This window comes from Oncorhynchus nerka, linkage group LG22 (genome assembly GCF_034236695.1).
Source record: "Oncorhynchus nerka isolate Pitt River linkage group LG22, Oner_Uvic_2.0, whole genome shotgun sequence".
In the NCBI taxonomy this organism is placed as follows: domain Eukaryota; kingdom Metazoa; phylum Chordata; class Actinopteri; order Salmoniformes; family Salmonidae; genus Oncorhynchus; species Oncorhynchus nerka.
Genome location: NC_088417.1, coordinates 23,346,965 through 23,374,178, shown reverse-complemented (window position 1 = coordinate 23,374,178; position 27,214 = coordinate 23,346,965). Strand labels below are relative to the sequence as shown.

Below are 27,214 nucleotides of genomic sequence, written 5' to 3'. Positions count from 1 at the left end.
CACTGCTTTAAATTGCACACCGCACATGCGAGTGGTTTCAGACAGAAATATCCCTTCCCGAAATTTTGAAAGAGGGGGATTTAAAGATGCAACAACCATCATGGGTTACTAATATGACTAGGATAATGCCTTTGGTTGCTAGACAATGAAAGAAAGTTGAAAGAAAACCAATAGAACAGGAGAACACATATGAGTACGTCTTTATAAAAATATTATTGACTCCACGTTTCCATGGTGGGATTTTGGCTATAGGATACTTTGAAGCAAGGTACGACATGCCTCATATGAAGTAAAACGTCTAGGCAGTGGTTAAAAATACTTTAAAGTACTACTTAAGTCATTTTTTGGAGTATCTGTACTTTACTATTTATATTTTTGCCAACTTTTACTTTTACTTCACAACATTCCCCCCCAAAAATAATGTACTTTTTACTCCACACGTTTTCCCTGACACCTAAAAGTACTCATGATTTGACAGGAAAATGGTCAATTTCACACTCTTATCAAGAGAATATCCCTGGTCATCCCTACTGCCACTGATCTGGCAGACTCACTAAACACATACTTCGTTTGTAAATTATGTCTATCTGTCAATTAAAACATTAAGAATAAATTGTGCTATCTGGTTTGCTTAATATACAGAATTTGAAAAGGTTTTAACTTTTACTTTTGATACTTAAGTACATTTTAGCAGTTCCATTTACTTTTGATGCTTAAGTACATTTAAAACCAAATACTTTTAGACTTTTACTCGTAGTATTTTACTGGGTGACTTTTACTTTTAGTTGAGTCATTTTCTATTAAGGTATCTTTACTTTGACTCAAGTATGACAATTGAGTACTTTTTCCATCACTGCTTTTAGGTGTCAAACAATTAAGGAAAAGGAAAAATATAGCGATGCCAATGATAGGCTTAACTCGCTTCTAGTGGATGGAAAGGCTTTCCCAAAAACATTCTTTATTAAATGTTAACTAGCTACAAAGTAGCCTATGTTATGTTTAATTCCAGTGGCCATTTTTTTTGCAAACTCCTTCTCATGTACAACAGAAACACTGCTAACCAAATCAACAGTGCTAGGTTCCTGTACACTTGAATTAAAAGGCAACTAACAACTACACTCGAAAATCGACATTTCTTAGATTTTTCCCCCAGATCTCAAAATGGGTCTCCTGATTTGGTTCAAGCATTGTCATGGTATTAGAACATTCATTTGTTTACCCTTATTTTACCAGGTAAGTTGACTGAGAACACTTTCTCATTTACAGCAACAACCTGGGGAAGAGTTACAGTGATGAATGAGTCAATTGTAAAATGGGGATGATTAGGTGACCATGATGGTATGAGGGCCAGATTGGGAATTTAGCCAGGACACCAGGGTTAACACCCCTACTCTCACAATAAGTGCCATGGGATCTTTAGTGACCACAGAGAGTCAGGAAACCCGGGGGAATGCCCCATCCAAAAGATAGCACCATACACAGGGAAATGTCCCCAATCACTACCCTGGGGCATTGGGATTTGTTTTAGACCAGAGGAAAGCAGCATCTGGTCTCCCATCCAGGACAAACCCTTCTTAGCGTCAGAAGCAAGCCAGCAATGGGATGCAGGGTGGTATGCTGCTGGTAAATATTGTATGTATATTGTAACGCACTCTAGGTAAAATATATTGGACTTTGATGTTTGGAAGTCTTTGTGGAACATTTTCGGCACTCAAAAGTTGACAGTCCGGTGTGGAATCGGTACCGGTGACCCCTGTATATAGCCTCGTTGTTGTTATTCCTATTGTGTTACTTGGAATTATTACTTTTTATTTGAGTCTACTTGTCAATCTATTCTTCTTCTTGAACTGCACTGTTGGTTAGGGGCTTGTAAGTAAGCATTTCACGGTAAAGTCTACACTTGTGTTCGGCGCATGTGACAAATAAAGTTTGATTTGATTAGATTTTTGAACGCTTCGTGTTGTCATGGGAAACATAACTGCTGGACGAGATAACGCGAGATTTTGCGGCAATAACGTTGCCTGTCTCTTCTCACAAACATGGCGGACTACCGAGAAGCGCCCTTGGCCACTCGGCCAAAAACGTTGGACCCAGCTGAATATTTCAACCTTTCGCTGGACCAGAGACGTGCCGAGGAGGAGAGGGCTGGTTTAAGGGCTCAGCTGAAGAGACAATATCAGATGCAGCTAAACAACCCCCACAGAAAAGAGCTTATTGTAAGTACAGAGTGAGCTAACATGCTAACGCTAGCTAGCTTGCTAATGTCAGACCCACAGTTCACCAGTGTAATGCTAACGTTTGGTAGCCAGCAAGCATTCGCTAGCCAGACTGAGAACCCGACCCGACAAGTTAATGGTACCTGCATTCGACATTTGAGCTATTTAGCAAATGCCGTCTTATGTATATCTACGTAACTAGCTATCTTGCTAATTTATAATCCAACATCACAGGAAGTTTTTGAGAGTAAGCGATCTAACGTTAGGCAAGCTGGTTTTATGATGCCTGGTGTTTGCTACTTTAGTTGATGTGACCTTGATGTTAGAATTTCATAGTCATTTTGCTATTTAAGCAATTTTGGGTTGCATTCAGTAACATGTATTCTGGGACGACATGACTGTTTGCATTCAACATTTTCCGCCCTGCTTAGTAGTTGACTGCAATAAGACTGGCATCGACTCTCAAAGAATGGCCATCATTAATGACATAAACTTTTATTTGTCACATGTGCCGAATACAACTGTTGTACACCTTACCGAGAAATGCTTACTTACATGCTGCTGCTTTTGTGTTTACAGGAAGACCCTGCCTTGACACGCTGGGTGTTTGCACGCACCAACCCCTACAACCACTTCAGAGCCACCAAGAAGACGTCGCTGCTAGGTGGGCTCTTCGGAGTGGTGCCCCTCTTCGTCCTGTACTACGTATTGAAGACTGACAGGGTATGGATGAGATGACACAACCCCTTATCCTGCTCATTTCCTGACATTAGGGGTCTATTTGAAATCCACCATAGCCTCTATACTAAGGCACTTTATTTAGATATGAAGGGATTGAATAGATTTGAGCAATATGGTGGACATTCCTCCCATCACAGGGCTTGGTGAAGTTATTGCCATATTGATCATACTGAAATAGTCCTTTGCCTTGGTCTAGGGTTAGGGGTTGATTTGCAACTGTTATGTAGTGTGCTGAAGATTGATCTTACAAAAATGTTTGAGAGAAACCTTACAAATATTATTGTCAGACAAAGCTTCAAAGCAGATTCGCTCCCCATAATGAAACAATTATCACTTCACCATGTCGATGAGCTAAGATGAATGAACAGAGTGATTTAATACTGTCTCGGAGGTCTCATACATCACTGCCGTATTAGGCTACATTTGTGTCTGTTAGATGACTAGTGGGCACAGTCTGATGGCCCTGTTTGAATGTAGTAGGCCTACCTAACTATAGTCAGGAGGAAGAACATGTGCTGCTCATGTCTAAGTTCATCTTATACTCTGCAACCATTCTCTGTAGTGTCTGTGACATTTTAGTCTACATGGCACCCCTTCCTCCATTGTTATTGAGATCCTCTCCCTGAATCTGTGCCTGAATCAGAGAGATGTCACAGAGACCTTGGTACTGAGTGTGCCATTGTCACACTGTGCTGTAATTCCTCTGCTATTTTTCCACTGAGAGGAAGAAAAACGACCCTGTATTTATTCATGAGACATTCATTCATATTCTAAGCAGTGGAGGATGAGTAGGTTGCTTAGGTGATGATGCCATCTCTCTGTTGCCATGGGGACCACACTAACCCCCCTCTGTCTCCAGGACAAGAAGGAGGAGCAGATCAAAGCTGGGACCTATGATCGCAAGTTCAAGCTCGCCTACTGAGTTTGCTCATCACGGACCTCCAATGTAAAGTGTTGTAGAGATAATGTCAGTGTGTATCTATTATTGGTAACTGAATAAAACTTCCGTTATTGTTGAAAACAAAATGAGTGTTTGCCTGTCCTTACAAACATCGAAGGGCTAAGAATGACATGAGCAGCAAAGTAATGAAAACACGCTAATAAGACTTCCAGAGTATTTATTCATTCATTTCTGTCCAGTGCAATTTATCAATGAACTGGTCAAAGAAATGAGCATAGACCAAATTAACCAAGCACTCAATATTAAGCTGTGAGTGATATCTAAGGGATAATCAACAAGAGGCTATTCGTTCTAAGGAAAAGGAATGAACGACGTTGAAGGTGTGTTCCACGGCGCGACAGCGGAGTGACACTAACCTTCCACGTAGATTTACATTTACATTTAAGTAATTTAGCAGACGCTCTTATCCAGAGCGACTTACAAATTGGTGCATTCACCTTATGACATCCAGTGGAACAGTAGTGCATCTAAATCTTTTAAGTGGGGGGATTACTTTATCCTATCCTAGGTATTCCTTAAAGAGGTGGGGTTTCAGGTGTCTCCGGAAGGTGGTGATTGACTCCGCTGTCCTGGCGTCGTGAGGGAGTTTGTTCCACCATTGGGGGGCCAGAGCAGCGAACAGTTTTGACTGCTGAGCGGGAACTGTACTTCCTCAGTGGTAGGGAGGCGAGCAGGCCAGAGGTGGATGAACGCAGTGCCCTTGTTTGGGTGTAGGGCCTGATCAGAGCCTGGAGGTACTGAGGTGCCGTTCCCCTCACAGCTCCGTAGGCAAGCACCATGGTCTTGTAGCGGATGCGAGCTTCAACTGGAAGCCAGTGGAGAGAGCGGAGGAGCGGGGTGACGTGAGAGAACTTGGGAAGGTTGAACACCAGACGGGCTGCGGCGTTCTGGATGAGTTGTAGGGGTTTAATGGCACAGGCAGGGAGCCCAGCCAACAGCGAGTTGCAGTAATCCAGACGGGAGATGACAAGTGCCTGGATTAGGACCTGCGCCGCTTCCTGTGTGAGGCAGGGTCGTACTCTGCGGATGTTGTAGAGCATGAACCTACAGGAACGGGCCACCGCCTTGATGTTAGTTGAGAACGACAGGGTGTTGTCCAGGATCACGCCAAGGTTCTTAGCGCTCTGGGAGGAGGACACAGTGGAGTTGTCAACCGTGATGGCGAGATCATGGAACGGGCAGTCCTTCCCCGGGAGGAAGAGCAGCTCCGTCTTGCCGAGGTTCAGCTTGAGGTGGTGATCCGTCATCCACACACGTAGATGCATTATTTTCCAGTTGGAACATCCACTGACCTACTGAAGTAGGTAGCAAGTTTACTGGATAGCTACATTAGTTGCCTTGGTATCCAAACAGACTTGCTAGTTTAGTTAACTAAACCATCAGTCCTAGCACGCTATTATGAAAATCGAATTCAACAATGGCAATGTCTTCAATTCGACTTCTGCTTTCAAAAGCAGCTCATACATAGAACATGTAAGAATGAACTAGAACCATTGAATTCTACCATGCTAATTTACCCTGCTACTGTGCTTTATAGGGAAATAATGAAAGCTCTAGTATGCCCTTCAAGCCAATCAAAAATGAGTGTTCAACAATGCCATTGTATTAAATGTATTGAGCCACAGTGTTGTCGTGTTACATTAAATCCTAGAGGATTTTCTGGTGATCTAGGGGAGGTAATGACTGTTCTGCCTCTGCTCTACTGTTTGCTGGGCCTCCAGTTGGGGTCAAAGTGTTTGCGGAGTGGCTGTCAGTAGCTCTTGTCCAGCCTCTGACACGTCTCTAGGCCCCACTTAGTTACCGCCATGCTGAACGACTACTCAAACATGAAGAGGGATGTTACTGGATGTCCCACTATGTACAGCTGTTCGAGAATTGTGATCACATCGTGTGTGTGTTACCATGGACCCCTCGGCCACCCTCTCTGGTTTGAGGGGAGTGGTGCTGTTCTTCTCGAAGTAGTCTCCGTCAGGACCGTGAGGGGTCATCATGCTGGAAGCCCTCCTCCTTGGCCTCTTAGTGGCTCTTAATCAGCCCCATGAACTCACTCATACAGTTCCCTGGAACACAGACAGGGGGTGCTCTGACATAACACTAACACACAAAGGGACTAGTGACAGGGGAAAGGTAGTCACTAGAGGGGCATGCTAGAACGAACAAAGGTGTCAGTAACAGAACTAAAGACAAGCATAAGAAGTAGCTATTTGTGAGATTTTTTCTGAAGGTTAGTGTGTTTATTATACTGTGGTAGTAGGGGGGTCTAAAGGTGTGGTCAGCCACTCCCCAGCGCGGGGGGAAGATGACAAAGTCAGCGATGGTGACTCCTGGACATGTGGACTTTGCCGTCAACACCGTGAAGATGGAAGGATGCTGGTGCAGAGATGGAGGAGAGGAAGGATAAGTATTTGTGGGAAGATCTAAATTCCATACTCCTGGCATCCTCTCCTCGTCACCTTCTCAAAACCCATTGGAGGAGAAGGTCAGAGGTGAGGGACCTCTGACTTTTTGCCTGTGTGTGAGGTTCTCACTGCATGATCGAAGGCCACACTTGATTACCATGAAGTTCTCCAGGTTGTATTTGTTCGGTGTGTAGTTCCCATGCCACGTCACCAGATTAAAGGGAGAGAAATCCTACAAATATATACACAAGAAGAACCAGAATAATAAACAAATGTATAGCAGGGACGGCAGCAGCACCGCTTGGTCTACCGCACCTTTGAACTTGAGATATAGCCTTACCTCAAGCCAATGTTCATTTTAGGCAAGAGGGCCCTTGATATTCAGAATTGAAAAAACAGCCATAAAAGCTGCATGAAAAAAATAAAAAAAGAACTCAGGGGGAGGATAAGGGCTGATTTAAAACACAATGTACCTCTTTTCATTCTCTGCTCTTTTTTAATATTTACCCCGTTCTTTGTGATCCTCAGCTCCAGCAGGTATTATGCCGTAATTGGCTTCACAATCAAACTTTCCCAAACTTTCAGCGCTCGGGGAGAGGGGGGAAAGGGAGACGGTGTAGAGATATTTCTTCATCTTGATTGTTAAAACCAGAGCAATTTTATATAGCAGTGCTGTTCTGATAATGTCACTGTGAAAGAGACATTCAATGGTACCTCTAAAATCAATATAATTCATTACAGCTCAAGCTGTCTTCAGGGCTGACCCATGTACCTTGTCATATGTGTGCAAGCGCAAGCACACACACATTCTCACACACAGATATTCCTCCTACTCCCACAGACATACACCATAAAACACATACTAGCACACTTGCATACAGTACAAACACACACACACACACACAGTCACCATGCACCCAGGGGGTCTGAGGACCCCAAGGCAGGTAATCTCTTGGGCATTACAGTTCCTGTGATAACTCTGGCAGACTCGATTAAAAACGTAGCACAAGAAAACACACACACACAGACACACACAAAACAAAAACATATTGGCCCAGTCAAGCAAATAATAAGTTAATTTGAGCAATTTCATCTCTCTGCAGGAGGACCAAACAGCAGGGTGAGACGCAGCAGAGATGGAATCTGCCCCACCCACTCCACTTCCAATCTGTGTGTGACACACACACACTCCCTGCAGTCTCAGGTTAGGTGGGGGGAAAGAGCAAGCCCCAACACCTGGTCCGAACCCAGAGAGGGAGACAAGAGAGAAAGAGAGGGTTGGATGGAGAGAGGTTAACGAAAGAAAGAAGGGTCCGGTGTATACACCATGCAAATATTCCCTCTAACACAGGTATTTCCACAGTTACCTCCCTCACACACACATACACACACACACATCCTTTCGCCCTGTCTCCTTAAAATCCCCTACTGTCAGACAAAATGAGTCGATCCAATTACCTGCTCGACAGGATGCGTTCAGAGCAGGGCGGGAAATCATTCCCCAGTGAAATATGCTGAAATTAGTGCTTAACTCAAGCAAGGTTTTCTCCCCTTCTGAAAGGACAGGCAGGTATCTGGCGGGAACTCCTGGACGAGCTAACTAATTATTAGTGATTAAGGCTGGTAAGGGAGACGAGACCGGAGCCTGCTGCTGAGAAGAACAGTCAGGCGTTTCACGTTAAATCATTGGGGATGGCAGTTCAATGTTCTGTATTAACTCACAGCTAACTGCTAATAGAACCCAATAGCTGTTCTGTATTAACTCACAGCTAACTGCTAATAGAACCCAATAGCTGTTCTGTATTAACTCACAGCTAACTGCTAATAGAACCCAATAGCTGTTCTGTATTAACTCACAGCTAATAGAACCCAATAGAACCACAGCTAACTGCTAATAGCTGTTTCTGTATTAACTCACAGCTAACTGCTAATAGAACCCAATAGCTGTTCTGTATTAACTCACAGCTAACAGCTAACAGCTATTAACTCACAGAACCCAATAGCTGTTCTGTATTAACTCACCCAATAGCTGTAACTCTCAACTACAGCTAATAGAACCCAATAGCTGTTCTGTATTAACTCACAGCTAACTGCTAATAGAACCCAATAGCTGTTCTGTATTAACTCACAGCTAACTGCTAATAGAACCCAATAGCTGTTCTGTATTAACTCACAGCTAACAGCTAATAGAACCCAATAGCTGTTCTGTATTAACTCACAGCTAACTGCTAATAGAACCCAATAGCTGTTCTGTATTAACTCACAGCTAATAGAACCCAATAGCTGTTCTGTATTAACTCACAGCTAACAGCTAATAGAACCCAATAGCTGTTCTGTATTAACTCACAGCTAACTGCTAATAGAACCCAATAGCTGTTCTGTATTAACTCACAGCTAACTGTTCTAAACTCACAGAACCCAATAGCTGTTCTGTATTAACTCACAGCTAATAGAACCCAATAGCTGTTCTGTATTAACTCGCAGCTAACAGCTAATAGAACCCAATAGCTGTTCTGTATTAACTCACAGCTAACTGCTAATAGAACCCAATAGCTGTTCTGTATTAACTCACAGCTAACTGCTAATAGAACCCAATAGCTGTTCTGTATTAACTCACAGCTAATAGAACCCAATAGCTGTTCTGTATTAACTCACAGCTAACTGCTAATAGAACCCAATAGCTGTTCTGTATTAACTCACAGCTAACAGCTAATAGAACCCAATAGCTGTTCTGTATTAACTCACAGCTAATAGAACCCAATAGCTGTTCTGTATTAACTCACAGCTAATAGAATCCAATAGCTGTTCTGTATTAACTCACAACTGCTAATATAACCCAGCTGTTCTGTAACCCAAATAGAACCCAATAGCTGTTCTGTATTAACTCACAGCTAACAGCTGTTCTGTATTAACTCACAGCTAATAGAACCCAATAGCTGTTCTGTATTAACTCACAGCTAACTAGAACCCAATAGCTGTTATGTATTAACTCACAGCTAATAGAACCCAATAGCTGTTCTGTATTAACTCGCAGCTAACAGCTAATAGAACCCAATAGCTGTTCTGTATTAACTCACAGCTAATAGAACCCAATAGCTGTTCTGTATTAACTCACAGCTAACTGCTAATAGAACCCAATATCTGTTCTGTATTAACTCACAGCTAACAGCTAATAGAACCCAATAGCTGTTCTGTATTAACTCACAGCTAATAGAACCCAATAGCTGTTCTGTATTAACTCACAGCTAATAGAATCCAATAGCTGTTCTGTATTAACTCACAGCTAATAGAACCCAATAGCTGTTCTGTATTAACTCACAGCTAATAGAACCCAATAGCTGTTCTGTATTAACTCACAGCTAATAGAACCCAATAGCTGTTCTGTATTAACTCACAGCTAATAGAACCCAATAGCTGTTCTGTATTAACTCACAGCTAATAGAACCCAATAGCTGTTCTGTATTAACTCACAGCTAACAGCTAATAGAACCCAATAGCTGTTCTGTATTAACTCACAGCTAACTGCTAATAGAACCCAATAGCTGTTCTATATTAACTCACAGCTAACTGCTAATAGAACCCAATAGCTGTTCTGTATTAACTCACAGCTAATAGGCCTCACTTTAATAGTCTGTACAACTTTTCTCAGGGCCCGATTCAATCAGATCCCCTTTAGCCGACATCCCCATAGCTGATGTTTGCAATGGTGAAACTGTGTTAGAGCTGTCAAATCCACAAGCAGCTCCAGGTATTATGCCTAAAGCAGACGTTGCCATTGGCTGTCGCATTAAGAGAAATCCCATGCAGCCTTGTTGACAAGTTGTAACACTGAAATGTGAGATGTAATCTACACCTGACTGATAGAAATCCTCATTATTTCTATATAGCCTACACTTTCTTGTTCTGAACTTCTAATGCGAGTGGGGTGGGCGTGGCTTCATGGCAATGATCACAAGAGCAGCTGCTTACCGATTTGACAGCTCCAACACAGTTCCACCTCCGTCATTGCCAAAACATCAGCTATGCGGGTGTCGGCTATCGCCGGTTAACGCTTGATCTGATTGAATTTATGCCTCAGTGTTGGGATGGCTAGCTAAACGCTAAAATAGTGGTGTACCATGTATACATTATTACAAGCTACTATCGTGAATTATAATGCTGTATATTGTAATGTTTGTGCAAGAACATGCACCCAAAGACACACACGTTTTTACTCACGCACATAGCAGAAACAAGCAAGCACGTCCTCACACACACACACCTGTTGGCTGGAGAAGAGCTTGCCCTGGTACTTGTTGATGACAGTGTAGCCTGTGGCTACCTTGCAGTACACCTCCAACACGTAGCCTCTGGTCTCCCCGAACACATCCACACTGAAATGCATTTCTTTCTGCAACACACAGGGAACATGCAGGTGAGGTGATGGACAGGTGAGGCGGATGGGTAAGAGAGTCAGGTGATGAGAGAGAGAAAAAGGTTAGAGGAATCTGGTGAGTCTTGACACAGGTAAAAGGAACAGCTGAGATTGAAAGGTTGAAAGGTGTTGCCGTCTCACCTGGATGACGCAGATCTCGTTGGGTTCCACCATCATCTTCCCAAACTCTGTAGTGATCACAATCTCCCCCTGCTGGGGCACTGCAAGGGGGAGGAAAGTTGAAGAGTATATAAGACTGCTTATGTCATATTGTGTTTATGTAAACTTCAAAAACCAAAGGCATATTTGACTGACCAATGAGAAAGTCTCCGTCTGAGTTGTTGAAACAACTGAAAAGCAGAGACTACTTTATTAAAAACTTGATATTGGGCATAGAGTTGTGAAGATCAATGATGAGAGAGATCAAATTGTGTATGTAGTACTGTATGTATATAATGGTATCATACAATGGAGACACACACACACCTGTCAACCATGGAGGTGATGCAGGTGAACATGTAGATGCCGATCCTGTTGTGGGACTTAGTGTCTCCTGCTCCACATAGGGTGTGCAGACCCTATGATTGACAGATGGGAGAACCAATTAGACCCAGGAAAGAAGATAGGCTGTACCAGAAACAGCTAATCGCTATCATGGAAAGCCAGAGGGTTTAATGGATTTGGAGATGTTGAATGGCAGCAATTGCAGCTAACAGTGAGAAGAAAAAAAATTTCAAAACCAAATTTCTGTTTCTTCCGCCTAATCTCGCACTCTAATTCTCTCCATTGTCTCACTTTCCAAACCCTGTCCATTTAATTTCTCTCTCTCTCTCTCGCTCTACCTCTCTACCTGGTTAGGGTCAGGTTCCACTTCATCCCACTTCTCTGTTAGGATCCCACAGTGCATTGCGGTGTACAGCTTGTGACGGACAAACGGCAGGATACAGTAGAACCAACTGGGAAACAAGGACATGGAGTTAGGAAAGAGAGAGATAATATCTGTGTATGTGCACGATTAAGTGTATGAAAAAAGTCCTGTTTATTAAATTTTTACATTTTAGTCATATAGCAGAAGCTCTTATACAGAGCTATTTTCAGGGGCAATTAGGGTTAAGTGCCTTTCTCAAGGGCACATGGACATGTTTTTTTCACCTAGTTGACTCTGGGATTCAAACTAGCGACCTTTCGGTTACTGTCAGGGTTGGGGAGTAACTGATTACATGTACAAAAAAACTATAAATGTAATCAGTTATGTTACAAGCAAACATTTTGTAATTAGATTATTGGATTACATTATGGCATCTTTCTGTATTTCCAATGGCATTTAATTCAGAATTTAAAAAAGGCGCAGGTTTACATTTGTTCAGAGACCACTATGATGACAAACCAAATGCCTTTGCTGGATTGTATTTTTGTCTTATTCTAATGCCTCTTAAGAGGAAAGTAATCAAAAAAAGTAACTAAAAGTAATCAGATTACGTTACTGAGTTTGGGTACTCCAAAAGTTACGTTACTAATGACAATTTTGGACAGGTAACTAGTAACTGTAACGGATTACATTTAGAAAGTAAACTACCCAACCCTGGTTACTAGCCCAACGCTCTTAACTGCTAGGCTACCTGCTGCCCTGTACCTGGTGTTAACATGCGCCCTTTGTCCACGTTCTGATTGTGCCAACATTTTTAGATAGGTGTCGATGATTAAAAGACACATTGTGATCTGATTGTCCTGACCACCTCTAGAGGTAGCCAGGCACACATTGTGTCTAGATATCAATCAGGTATAAACAGATCTGGATGATCAAACTATTTAAATCCTCATTATACTGGTCTCTAAAATCATTGACAGGCAGTACCATTGACTTATGGCACCAATAATTGTCTTAAAATAAATACATTCCGAATATCTGTTAAATAATTTGCATACAAGGAGGCACCAGCTAATATCGTTTCATGCTGACACAGTGGATGGATGAGACATATTTTAATATAATGTGTAGACATGACAAACCTTGATCAGATAGGCTGTATCAAAAGACCAATTAGTAGCAAAAGATCAGAATTGGGCTGCCTGTGTAAATGCTGCCACAGTGTTTAGATCTTATTGATCAGATCATGAAACTCACATATTAGCCCCAGGTGTAAATGAGACTTCTGTGTAGGCCAATGTATTACTCCATTATTTATTCAATCTGAGCGATGAAGGAGAAGTTTCTGTCAATAACTATGATATACCTCATCTTATTGGTTGGCTGTGTGCAGGTGAAAGCGTAGCCGGAGAGTTGTTCAGCGTAGAGGCCGTAGGGACACACCTGAGGGTTGTTCTGCTGAGACAACAGAGCTGGGTTTAACATCCTAGAGGGGAGTAACGTACACTGGTGTACCGGACACCCCCGCAGCCCCCTGCTTATGAGCTCTAGGGGCCCATGCGCCTGTCATCAATGTCTATTATTTTTGTTATTTAATACATTATTTTGACAGTAACCCCTCCAAAAAGTAATTCGTAAACCTTTTTACTTCCACAGGATGCTAAGTATTTGTTTCTTGGGGCGCAACTTTCACTGGGGACGAGGGGGACATGACCCCCCCACATTCTAAAATTGTGTTTTGTTCCCCCCTCCCCCAGTTGTATTATTGCACTGTGATACAAAATGAGTCACTGGTGTGCTTTAGGACCATGCAGATTCCTCAGAACGGTTGGGTATGCTATTTTCCGGTTTTAGACGGCTGGATTTAGAACCGCATGGACATCACAGAGCATGTGGACAGGCTAGCTGTGTGGAGGAAAGCATCTAAAATGCTGGTGTATAGGACCAGCACGGGAGAGATGAACAGAGGCAGCTGCTGTCTGTGTTTGTTGGGCTTTTTCTCTGAGACGTAAAAGCAAGCAGAGCAGAAAATGGCTACTCTTTAGTTGACTGATCTAGCTGGCAAGTTAACTGCTGTTTGATATAAAAACAATGTATTTATTCCCAGCACTGAGCTAGTATTGTAACTGACATGTTACGTTAGATAATGTTTCATCGCCTCTCCACTGAAGTGAATGAACTTCTAGCTGCTAGTTTAGTTAGCTAGTAGCTACCACAGTCAGTTCAGCTCTAGCTAGCCTCTAGCTATCTGTCATTTAGCAGTATCTAACAACTCTTGTGTGTATGGAAATGTTTTGTAGCCTTTGTTTTGTCCTGTTTCAACAGAAGTAAATGTGACGACGTACCATTGTACCATTAGTTGGCTAACTGTAACTAGCTAGCTAGCTCACTAACGTTAGCTATTATTTTTGCTTCAATCACACTAGACCTGAATCAAACAATGAAAGCAGCAGCCAAACGATTGAAGACTGATATTCTGACCTTTTTGCTGCGCAATGCACGTTTTTATTAGTCAGTATAGCAATGTAACGTTGTTGATCTGTCAGTTTCCCTAGCTAATGTCTTACTTTTCACACTGACATGGTATAAACAGCTCTACAGGCTTCACTGTCATGGTGCACAATCAGTACACAACACTGTGCTCATCATGTCTTAGCAGGATCAGATGGTGACAGATTTCCGTGCAGGGTCAGACAGCCAGGGAAGACCAGTCTACGGCACTCGGGTGAGTGGGAGGCCCCAGTGCACAACTGAGCAAGAGGTAAAGTACATTAGAGTGTCTAGTTTGAGAAACAGATGCCCCGCAAGTCCTCAACTGGCAGCTTCATTAAATAGTACCAGCAAAACACCAGTCTCAACGTCAACAGTGAATAGGCGACTCCGGGATGCTGGCCTTCTAGACGGAGTTGCAAAGACCCTGGGTCTCGACCCCGCCCTGTGCAACTGGGTACTGGACTTCCTGACAGGCCGCCCCCAGGTGGTGAGGGTAGGCAACAACATTTCCACCCCGCTGATCCTCAACACTGGGGTGCCACAAGGGTGCGTTCTGAGCCCTCTCCTGTACTCCCTGTTCACCCACGACTGCGTGGCCACGCACGCCTCCAACTCAATCATCAAGTTTGCGGACGACACAACAGTGGTAGGCTTGATTACCAACAACGACGAGACGGCCTACAGGGAGGTGAGGGCCCTCGGAGTGTGGTGTCAGGAAAATAACCTCACACTCAACGTCAACAAAACTAAGGAGATGATTGTGGACTTCAGGAAACAGCAGAGGGAACACCCCCCTATCCACATTGATGGAACAGTAGTGGAGAGGGTAGTAAGTTTTAAGTTCCTCGGCGTACACATCACAGACAAACTGAATTGGTCCACCCACACAGACAGCATCGTGAAGAAGGCGCAGCAGCGCCTCTTCAACCTCAGGAGGCTGAAGAAATTCGGCTTGTCACCAAAAGCACTCACAAACTTCTACAGATGCACAATCGAGAGCATCCTGTCGGGCTGTATCACCGCCTGGTACGGCAACTGCTCCGCCCACAACCGTAAGGCTCTCCAGAGGGTAGTGAGGTCTGCACAACGCATCACCGGGGCAAACTACCTGCCCTCCAGGACACCTACACCACCCGATGTCACAGGAAGGCCATAAAGATCATCAAGGACAACAACCACCCGAGCCACTGCCTGTTCACCCCGCTATCATCCAGAAGGTGAGGTCAGTACAGGTGCATCAAAGCTGGGACCGAGAGACTGAAAAACAGCTTCTATCTCAAGGCCATCAGACTGTTAAACAGCCACCACTAACATTGAGTGGCTGCTGCCAACACACTGACTCAACTCCAGCCACTTTAATAATGGGAATTGATGGGAAATGATGTAAAATATATCACTAGCCACTTTAAACAATGCTACCTAATATAATGTTTACATACCCTACATTATTAATCTCATATGTATATGTATATACTGTACTCTATATCATCTACTGCATCTTTATGTAATACATGTATCACTAGCCACTTTAACTATGCCACTTTGTTTACATACTCATCTCATATGTATATACTGCACTCAATACCATCTACTGTATCTTGCCTATGCCGCTCTGTACCATCACCCATTCATATATCTTTATGTACATATTCTTTATCCCCTTACACTTGTGATTTGATTTGATTTATTTGAGAGACAACTAATGCTCATTGTGCAAATGTGTGTATATTTTCAATAAACATTGGAGTCTAAATATAGTTTACATGTTGTCAACAATCTAAGCCAACAATCTAAGCCAATCTGTTTTGCCCGATAGTTGTGCACAAGTCGGTTTTGTTGCTAAGCAACCAACCATCTATGGAATGTTACCTGACCTTCAGGTAAGGCTCCTGGACAGCAAGGGTCTTCAGATGAGAACTCATTCCCAAACCCACTCAGGTACTGGAAGAGATCAACAAATTAGGGGACAGACAGTTGGCTGGACAGTGATAGGCCTAGTCTTTAAAACAGACATATTGGGTGATATTGGGACAGTATACCTGTGTTTTTGCTTTTGGTTTAACATTGATAAGAACTTTGATTGGCGTCAATGTTGAGTCGTGCTACTTGTGTCATCTGTTTGCATACTTGTCACACAATGCAAACATACATGACTACTCCGATAGACATGCAACTCCACAGGGCGAGCCCTCTTACTATCTTTCTCTGCTACACTGGGAACGTGGCTCGCGGTCAAACCCAAAAATGGTGCTGAGTCACTGCGGAGTGTGAAAAAGCGCACTGGTCTGTTTCCAATATTGCGCGCGCACACGTGAGTCTACATTTCTTGCGGAGTATGCTACTTTACATTATGGAGACAAGGGGAGAAGAATGTCTAAAGTCTCAGTAAACAAAACAGTGGTAATATAATAGATTATATAAATGTTAACTGACGTTAATTGATAAAAGACACACTCCAGAACTCTGCGTTCCACAAGCGACTTGGGCACAACATCTGAGCATCTGCTGAATCCAGCCCGATGATTGGGTAGAAGGAAACGCCCCTTCAGCGCACCGCTTGACAGCGAAAGTAGCCTATAGATGTATAGCCTACACACAGTTAAGTCTTACATATTGTAAGATTTCTGACATTTGTTGGTGCGATTGATAGCTCCATCACCCATAAAGTAAAACGTTCAAATGACATTGGAATAACAATTATTATCTTCACTATATGTAAAATAATATATATATATATATATATAAATGAAGAAAACAATTCATGAAAAATAACAGTCAATCTCCGCAATAATATATAACCTGAACATTGCTTAATCATAAATGGAGGTAATATTTACTGAAGTTATGCCTCCTTGAGCCCAGCCATTGTGCTTACTTAGGAAACTGTCCAACTGAAATAAATACGTTTTCAATGTCCAACACCCTTGTTAAAACTTAACTATTTATCTCCAAACTTAACTAGGTTAGCTCCATAACCTATCGGTCACACAACCCCAACGTCCCGTGATAGAGTGAAGAAGAAAGGAGGGATGGATATGGCATCAATTAGGACCAGACTCAGTCCGTGACGTATATGGGGGGTTCTCTCTGAGAGAAAGGGTTAGATGTCAACAACAAACAAAAAAACAGAGAAGGGGTGGAGAGACTGAGGTCGGGTTGCTTAAAAGTGGGCAAACAAGGACCAAAGTCATAGCCAATGCAAATACAACCAACCCCAAGCCACCTTTTAGATACAACATGGGTCCAATGGACATGAGACGTTTCACGGATTCCTGTGTTCCAACCACATTGACGGTTATGGATGCACCTCGCGGATGGTGATGAACATAGGAATAGAATCCATATCTATGGTGATGCACACCAGCGCACTGAAACCAACGAGATGATGACCCCGGTAGGCCTACTTCACTAGCTGGCGATTTTGGAAAGGACAATAGTGGCAATATCGTCAGGCCTGTTGAGCATGTGGTATATCAGCCTGGGTATAGGCCTATGAATCATTGAACTTGGTATAGCCTAATAATCAGGCATATAGGCCTATATAATTGTGGATCAAATCGAAATGGACAAGCATCTCTGGGATAGAGATTTGGAAATGATTGATTATTTTTTATCTGCTTGATAGCCTATACATACTGGGCAAAAACTGGATGAATCAACGTTGTTTCCATGTCATTTAAACTAAATGAAATGTGATGACATCGAATCAACGTGGAAAACGGATTGGGTTTGCAAAAAGTCATCAACATAGGGAATTTGTACTTTTTGTTAACCTTTTGAACCTACAGTAAATCCAATGACATGGTGACATTTTATGTTGATTTCACGTTGAATTCACAACCAAATGTAAATCAAAAGTAGACATTGTAATGTGGTCTGTGCCCAGTGGGTAGGCCTAGTATAGGCCTATTTGTTTACTCAGAGTACATTGGATATTACATGTAAAAATGCAATCGAATTGTCATTTGAACAACATACAATATACATAACAAAATACGAAAAATATCTACATCATTCAAAATGTATTCAGTTAATTTTGTCAAAAGGAGAGGACAAAACTGGGCACACCTAATCTCCCAGCAGTATCAAAAAGAATCATTTTCCCTTTCTCATTCTTACTCCCAATCCACTCTCCTGTCTATTTCTTTTCTTTTTGGGAGGTGTCAGACTAGGGTAAATGATGGCAATTCTCATAGCGAGGCGCAAATAAACTCTGTGCCGCAGAAGTAACTGTTCTCCAGCGAGGCGTGCAGTTGCCGCGGGCGCCCCGCTGCGAAGCAGTTAGGGTGCCGCTTCTCAGACGAGAAAGTCCAATTGCGCAAAATATCGCGACCCAGTCTGCGGAAATTGATCTCCTCCTTGGATGGAAAAAAAGTGATTTTAATTTCGCCTCCGAGTTTGATGATAGAATTCTACAGTATTTGTCACCTCTCCAGGTAGTCCTGTGTGTTTTAAGAGAGGCTGAAGGAGTGAAGAATGGAGGAAAGTAGCCTATTCCATCCAGATGGTTGTATCTATGCATGAGTGAGTGGGTAGTAAATGGTTTGTTATTAGAGGCCTGCTGGACTCAATGTCTTGATGGGAAAAGGCATCCATATTTTAGCTCACCTGATACAAACCCAATCCACCCACCCAGCACGAGGCCTTCACACAGCACGTCAGATTATCTGGACCAGTCTGCATTTTGACACGGTTGAAACATAGACAAATATTTAATGACAAATATTTATTGTTGTCTGTCACTTGTCTGTTATATGGCGTAAAAAATACAAAACTTGAACACAACAAAACAATTGTCTTGAGAGAAGGCCTTGCCAAGGGCTATACCAAAGACTGAATATCTCCTATCCCTCCTTTTCTCCTCTCCACTTCTCTCTCTCTCTCTCTCTCTCAACCTCTCTGAGTTGCGTCTCTCCTGCATTCTACACCCCTAATGCTATGCAAATGTTTTAATATAAAGATAAAGACTGTTGCCATGCGTTACGCTCTCCTGGTTCATGCCCTCAGGTTTCCACGACGATAGTTCTAACACAAGAGCAATATTCGGGAGACATTAAACAGTGCCCTCTCTGACACACACACAAACACACATACACACTCTCTACACATGCCTTTTAGCACCCGCTCCCAGTTTCTAACACATCACAGTGTCACAGAATAGAAAATTACACTCTCCACCCACAGAGAAAATTGCTTTGGAATTGCTTGGTTATAAAGATGTGCTTTAAGAGGTAGAGAAAAAAGATAAGTAATACAAAAAAAACACAGCACACAAACATAATTACTTTTAGCGCTCTGTGGACAATTCGTGCTGCTGGTTAATCAGTGGATTTACCAATTATATATCAGAAGATATTTGTGGAGTGTGTATGTGTTGTGGTGTGTGTGTGTGTGTGGGGGGGTATGTGTGAACGAGAGAGCAAGAGAAAAGAGGAAATGTTGAATTACTCATGAATACATTACTTTTCCATCTCGCCAAGCTAAGCAGAAATGCAATCATCGCTGCTTAGAGGACTGTCTGGAAGGCTTCAGCTGATGGTCCCCTCATGAAGGCAAAGGTCAATCAGGGGTCACACTAGGTTAAAGGTCAAAGGTCTTCCTGAGTGATGAAAACAGTAGAGGAAGGAGCCTGGTGTCGCCTTAGTCTTGACGAGTCAAGCAGAGGAACTGGAGAAGAGGAAGGTAGAAGATGAGATGGAGGAAAGGAACTGAAAGAGAAGGTAAAGGGTATCATCAACTGTTATGGAGATAGAGATGTAAAGAGATAAATGATTTCCCTGATAATGGTTTTGGCACTAAGTCTCCTATGAATGAACTATGATCAGACTTTAAAGGACAGTAAGGGAGGAAGGAAAGCCATAACATACGACATACAGAGAGAAGTAGAACAGCGGAACATGGATAACAGAGGACACTTGAATTGAATGTTCAGTCCTGTCTCTCTCTATCTCTCACTCTGTCTATCAGTGAGTCTGTTAAATCCCACCTTTCTTGACCCCTGGGCGACTCCCACAGGGACAGAGAGTGTGCAGTTATGACTTCCTTACTGTGGGGGGGACTGTGTGTATGTGTGTGAGGGTGTGTGTGTGTGTGAGAGTGTGTGTGTGCGTGCATCTGTGTGTGCATTTCTTACTTCCTAACCGCGGGGTGTGTATGGGGCCAGGCGATGGGAGAGGAATAAATCCCAATAGAGATTGCAGGGCTACGCTGCCTCCCACTGGGCACCACCAGACCTGCAGGCCGGGATCCAAGAGCTGTTCTCCCACTAAATGGTTCAGAGGGGCTGCAGAGGCGACCGAACCACCACCCCACACACTGGGGCTGCCTACAACCTAATGATGATGCTACAGACACACACACACACACACACACACTTTGATACACACACAGATATACTCACACACAACACACAAGCACACCCAAACCCACAGAAAATGACAGACTCTCCTCAGGTCTTCATCCCACTTCATGCCACTCAAAACCTCTGACACAAACGATACCAATACAATGCACTGCACTGCACTGCACTGCACTCTCTCTCTCTCTCTCTCTCTCTCTCTCTCACACACACACACACACACACACACACACACACACACACACACACACACACACACACACAAACACAAAAAGTTTTGCACACACACAAACACACACTTCCCTCTGACAGCCATGCACCCCTGACCACTCTATTTTCCATCAAAATGTAACAATATGATAACTGTCGAATGCTGAAAAGGAAGATGGGGAACGGGTGAAGAGAGAAAGAGAGGAGAAGAGTAATAGAATGACTGGCATCATGCCACATCGCTGGGCACAGCGTCTGACCACCCTCCACACACACACAGCCCAGACTGTGTCTTTACGTGTCCCACCCACTCCGGCCATTTTGTGGCGGCCCGGGGAGCTAATTCCATCTGAGATGAAGTGTCTGACAAGCCACTGGGTAGCTGCCGTGATCAGGATCCAAATCCAGCAACACTGAATGCCCCTCAGGAGGACATTGCGGCTCTACATGCCTCATTACCAGCTCACAAGGCTCACTGTGGCGGCCATTTTGTGCCAACCGCAGAGTGCCTGCTACCCAGTTTCCCTCTAGAGGGTAATAAGATGCCTGAGGTTACTGAAGTAAATACAGACATGTAAGAGTGATCCACTTAAATGTTTCCAACTTTGTCTCGTTTATCATAATGGCAGCTTCAAAGACATCCTAGAACTATAGGCGATGATTTGATACATGCTGTTACTAGACCTCGTACTGTTGGACATCAAGTCTCTTCAACATCAAGTTCACTCATCTGCCTGATATGCTACCAACCTCAGCCACAAGGTGCTAAAATCACCCAATTCAATATGGTTCTGAGGGCCTTAAACCCATGTCCTCACAGGAACACATCAAAACACTCGGGGCCCTTGTGCCCATGCAGCTCCAGCTACAAATCTGTCCCACCTCCAAAGCCCTCCAAACATCTTCAATCTGGTCTCAATGAGTTAAAGTAGAGGTTTTGTTTGGCCCTGGCCTCAGCCATGGAAAGCGCACAAATGTCCGAGGCTTTAGGTCAAGCATCAGTGGAAATGGCAGCAATGGAAATGGCCCATTATTACAGAGTCTGACCACCTTGTTTACACCACACACTCTGCTCAATCCAGATCCAAAAGAACCTCAAATGTTTTATCTTTTGGCATCTGCAGTGCCAACTCTGAGAGAACGTTTAACTTGAATCAAAGCAGCTGAATACTGGGATAAATCTCCAAGGGTTTAGGCCTATTAACACATCTCCAAAATAGCCTATGAACTGATTAGCCATTTTCTTATAAAGGCATTTTTTTCACATTATAATGCAGTTTATCCTATCACACCGATTGTTTCTATAATTTACATAAAACTCAGACAAGGTCAGATACCAGTGAGGTCCTTAATTTTTCCTAATCAACCATCATTTGCATCATGCCATCCACCACATTATTGCTGCTAACTGAATAAATGGACTTCTTCAGACTTGAGTGGGACAGGTACATTTTGATCAGCTCACAAGATAATTAATTTGCATACATTACTTTGATTATCTCATAAAGGGGAGAGGTGATTCTTCTGCACCAATTGTTTGGAACTCTATTAACTGAACGGCTGCAATCAATAAAAGGGAAAATGCACACAAGTTCATGAGTTCTGTCACCTTCGCGCTACCCGTTTCGAGCTTGCCTAGTAGTGGAGACACAACAGTATCAGCAAACACCGTCGATGGACTTATAACAGCAAGTGGCTCGAGTGCCTTGATCCCTGCGATCAAAGCTGAGCGGAGAAAATGGGGCGGCCAGATTGCTGCAGTGAACGTGCCTGATTTATCTCGTGTTCATTTACAATTCCTTGGAATCGGGAAGGGCCCTGGGTAGACCCCGCAGACATATTTCCTGGTCATCTGTAGAATGTAGGCTAAGAACGCCCTATAGAACGAAACCATGCACACAACGAGGTCTACATGTGCTCCTTGGGCTTCTCAAAACAGTACTGCATAAATAGGCGACCACACATATCACAGTAGATACGCTTGATGACTACAAAGTGTATTTTTTATTGTCATCATATTCTGTGATATTGGAGAATTGTTGGTTGCAACATATTTCATGAGCTTAACGTTGTATATGCATGGGCCAAAACACATTTGTAACATAAAGGCCAGCATGCATGGGCACTTCTGCTAACAGGCTTTTCTTAAGCAGAGTGATGGGCCCTGAGTTTATTTTTACTTAATCATTGAGGAGAATGAAGCCTAATCTTGGGGTTGAAATATTTAAGTCATTAATTATTTTCCTTACATAAGGGACTAATTATCCAGTCAGTTGAGTGAAATTAGAGCCCTTTGTTTTTTATCAGACCACATTATGGTTGGAAATTACCGATGATGACTGCATGTGCCGACGACTTTGTTGTTCCGATCATCGCCTGTCATTCTGAACCTCTCGCTAACAAAGTCATTAAATTGACTCCCTCGCGCTTTCATTATGCGGGGTTGTTAATAACCGCTAATTAACGTTGCTTACACGCGCCTTTAAAAGCCCCAAGCCCCATCCGTATCTCTCTCTTTCTTTCTCTCCTCCTGCTAGCCTTCCCAGGCAGAGCAGCATCCAATTACTTAACAGCGAAAGAATGAAGACAAGACACCGGCAGCGGGGCCACGACACTGGAACCTCGTGCGGGTGGATAACCTCACTGGCTCATATTCGTGTTGCATATTCTGTCAGATTCTGTCTGAACACAGGCTTTAACAACGTGTCACTATGACTGCGTTTACACAGGCATCCCAATTCTGATATTTTGTTCTACTAATTGGCATTTGACCAATCAGATCAGCTGATTGGAAAGATATCTGATGTGATTGGTCAAAAGACAGATTAGTAGAACAGATATCAGAATTAGGCTGCCTGTGTAAACCCAGGTTCTTTGATATACGGTATCCTTGGGACGTCCATACTCCCCACTGAAGGTGACATTTAATAGGGATAAAGTAAGAGTAAGTTTTTATTTATTTATTTACAATGATGGCCTAGGTTAGCTGCTTTGTTCAGGTGCAGAACAACAGCTCGGGAAAATTCTAACCACTAGGCTACCTGCCGCTCCAGGATTAGGTAAGGGTTACGGTTAGGTCAGTCAACGCACAGAGAGAAAGAGAGAGCGAGAGAGATGTTGGTTGGTTACAATGGTGCCTGACCTGATAGACCTAGAACCTGTGTTGACCACCAAATATATATGTACAACTCTGGCCTAGTAGCATATGCCAGATATTCACAGTGTATATAATGGACATGAGACTTGCATCGGAGACATTCTACAACCCTGCTTCCCCAACATAATATTCATAGAAGGCTATATGAATAATCGCATCATGTAAATCACCACGTGATGTGATGTCAGAAGATAAACCACATTTACTCTCAAGGAAAACAATCACGAGATCGGCTTGTTGATTAATTATGCAATTATGCGTAATTGTCGAAAATCAGCCTTAACCAACGGAATAAAATATGTTAATTAATTAAAATCAAGACGTAAACCCTTACATTTTGTAATGAGCACTTGCTGTCAGTTAATGTTACTCCAGTTCACAAGTCTCTGATTATTAGGCTATTAATGGGTTATTAGGCAGATCTCTCTCCAGATGCAGTGACAGACAGGTTGATTAGTCCAGAAGATGGCGCGCGTGGAATGGATGGAAATAATATGGAGGTCGTTGATCCAACCTTTTACGCATCTGTGTGGACACAATGGACACGAAAAGAGACAGAGGCACGCACACACACACACACACACGCACACACACACACACACACACACACACACACACACACACACACACACACACACACACACACACACACACACACAATATCACATTGCAAAGCGGTGATCCATGGAACACTAGCTGGAAACGTTCCTAGATCTAAGCATTTTGAACGACACACCTGTGGTTAGGCCATATCCTTAACCACTGCCCCGGGACCTGTTGCTGTTTAACTTATACTAGAGATGGGGTGTGGAAGAACTGACCCTAAAGTCAGTAGTCTGCTGAAAGTGACCCCCAATACTTAGCCTAGTAAATTGACCCTGTGGTGAAAATGGTTTCTAGTGCCTATTCTGTTGCACATTAGGCTACACTTGCACGAATTCCAATTGTGACTATAACAGCAAAGTAACACAATACACTACATAAGTGCATCGGGTGTAAAAAATGATCAAGTTAGGGTGTTATGAAAATACAAAACACTGGCAAAGGGTAAAAGAGAGGGGGAACGGAAAGAGCTCGAGCCACAGTCGGGCACTGCCTCCCCTCCTCCCCCAACTTCTGCCACCCGCATGCGGCGCGCTAAATAGAGCGAACATTGAAAATGTGAAAATTGCGCTTATTTCGTCCCTCGCTAATGTGTGCTGGCATAATTAGTGCGTTTAAACAAAGCGCGGATGTCCTGCTGGCTCAAACCGCGGCTGACATCTCTCTTTTCACGGGTTAATAACAGAGCGCGGATAAATGAATCAAATCGTGGCCCCCAAATTACATAGCGACGCTAAATACCCGTCTGTATTACATGCATCTGTTTGTGACCGCGGAGGAGAAAAAACGGAACATTTTATATTGTTATTAAATCTCATTACTTTGCTGATCTGAGAGCAGAAAACGAGGCCTGGAGTTTCTGACTCAATAAACGCGGTGAATTGTTTGTAATTGTCAGTAACGAGGAACATTTTGTTATGGTCACACGTTAGAGGCCTAATTAGAATGAATGAATGAAATCCTGCCTGCAATTTGCACCAAGATGAGTGAATCGTTTTGAAATAAGATCTGGCATACAAATAATGCGTCATCCTTAAAATGCATTCAATTCAATTAATTCAATATCCTATTGAATATTTTCTATGACAGAACTGCATCTTGGGCATCTCCTGGCCATGGATCTACCGTGCGCTCTAACCAGAAAACCTAATTCATTTATTTTCACAAAATAACAATACCGTTCTTGGAAATCCATGAACGAGAACTCAAACAATCAGAAGGTTCTATCACTTTTAAAAAGTTTTACAATTTTCTGAAGATATGTTTTATTGTTATTTTTCATGTTCTTCTGAATCTTAGTAACTGGGCAGCCACATAAAGGGAGAGAAGCAGAATAAAGAAAGAAAGAAAGAGTCAATTGTAGCTTGTTGAAGTTTTGGGATTGAATTCTGAAAATGATCCTTTTAAAAGTGATGGGCTTGTGAGGCGAAGGATGGGGTCACGCCATTTTCAGCGGGTTAAAAAGACTTTCATTTAAAATTACATTCTCGATCCATCTCCCCTCTCTGGCGGCAGCCTGCAAGGCGTCCCGGCTCCCCACGCGCCTTCTCATCATCGCCATGCACCTTCACTTTTTAAGTCAATCATCCGGCAAGCAGACCATCTGATCGCCTCTGCAATTGCCGGAGAGAGGCTACGCAATTAGTGTTTCGTGTTGAAACAGTGTGTGTGTGTGTGTGTGTGTGTGTGTGTGTGTGTGTGTGTGTGTGTGCGTGCGTGTGCGTGAGAGATGGAAGGTGACAGGGCTTTTGAGAGCGTTTCTGTGGCTTTTGAGAGCGTTCTGTGTAATCAATAGCAATCAATTTATCAAATTGTCATGATAATTTGGTAGTTATTGCAGTGATTGTTTGATTATATTTACAGCTAATATAATGCAATTGTTCGTTGAAAATGAGAGTGTATGAAGGTGCTCTACTGTAAAAATCCTTATTCTATTATAAAACATCTAGCCTGTAATCTTACATTTGTCCCGTGTTTTTCTAATTTGTCCTGGGAATACACAATATTAAAGTCCTAGTTTGCATTAGGCCTAATATAGGCCTACAGAATAAAATATGTCACTATTATTCGGAATATTTCTAAGATTACATAGGCCGAGAGTTTGGTATTTTTCATTTTCTCTCTTATTAGATAGGCTATTGATCCGAGGGACTTGATGGAATTAAAGTAGGCTATAAAACGAGGGTGACAAGGCTCACAGTAAACTATGAACTAATACTGACCTTGCCAAACGGCCTATCGAAATGTGGATTATTTAGTTGAGTTAAATAATCCAGCCAGGTCAACAGTGAAGCTCTCCCAATCTCACATCAGAATTAGACATTCATCCATGTTTGTCAAATGTCACATTTTTCTGTTGTTCCAAACGTCAAATTTCGTGTTTAAGGTGATGTTTAGGCATTAACTCCGAATTTTTAAGGTTAGGGTTAAGTTTAGCCATTAACTCTGAAATCTTAAAGTCCAGCGTTTCCCAAACTCAGTCCTCGGGACCTCAAGGGGTGGCCATTTATTTTTGGCCCTAACACTACACAGCTGATTCAAATGATCAAAGCTTGATGATTAGTTGATTATTTGAATCGCCTGTGTAGTGCTAGGCAAAAAACGAAAACGTGCACCCCTTGGGGTCCCGAGGACCGAGTTTGGGAAACCCTGGGTTAGGCATTAACTCTGAATGGTTAAGGTAAGTGTTAAGATCTGCGATAGCCTTAAAATAAAAATATCGAAAACAACTTTCGATTGCTGGATCCGGACATGCAACTTTTGGCACCAGAGGTAAGTTTCGGCATTAACTCTG

At 42.8% G+C, this 27,214-nt stretch overlaps 2 protein-coding genes across 2 annotated transcripts; one reads left to right on the top strand and one right to left on the bottom strand.

Moving 5' to 3' along the window:
- The first annotated feature begins 2,014 nt into the window (after positions 1–2,014).
- On the top strand, positions 2,015–3,983 carry ndufb4 (NADH:ubiquinone oxidoreductase subunit B4). Its single transcript, XM_029625939.2, has 3 exons — positions 2,015–2,216; positions 2,796–2,939; positions 3,817–3,983. Exons 1-3 carry the CDS (start codon positions 2,040–2,042, stop codon positions 3,877–3,879), a joined length of 384 nt encoding a protein of 127 aa, XP_029481799.1. The 5' UTR covers positions 2,015–2,039; the 3' UTR covers positions 3,880–3,983.
- A 1,634-nt stretch (positions 3,984–5,617) lies between these two features.
- hgd (homogentisate 1,2-dioxygenase) lies at positions 5,618–21,390 on the bottom strand. The gene is given in 14 exon segments (XM_065006800.1): positions 5,618–5,760; positions 5,804–5,910; positions 5,912–5,978; positions 6,162–6,288; positions 6,447–6,462; positions 6,464–6,549; positions 10,579–10,707; positions 10,873–10,952; positions 11,047–11,081; positions 11,218–11,309; positions 11,582–11,687; positions 12,966–13,054; positions 15,962–16,033; positions 21,376–21,390. Coding segments are annotated over 14 exon segments (1,164 nt in total).
- Between the last annotated feature and the right edge of the window lie 5,824 nt (positions 21,391–27,214).

Coding starts and splice junctions, on each gene's coding strand:
- ndufb4 (XM_029625939.2), top strand. CDS start 2,040: ATGGCGGACTACCGAGAAGCGCCCTTGGCCACTCGGCCAAAAACGTTG. Junction 2,217..2,795: donor CCCACAGAAAAGAGCTTATT/GTAAGTACAGAG, acceptor TTGTGTTTACAG/GAAGACCCTGCCTTGACACG. Junction 2,940..3,816: donor ACGTATTGAAGACTGACAGG/GTATGGATGAGA, acceptor CTCTGTCTCCAG/GACAAGAAGGAGGAGCAGAT.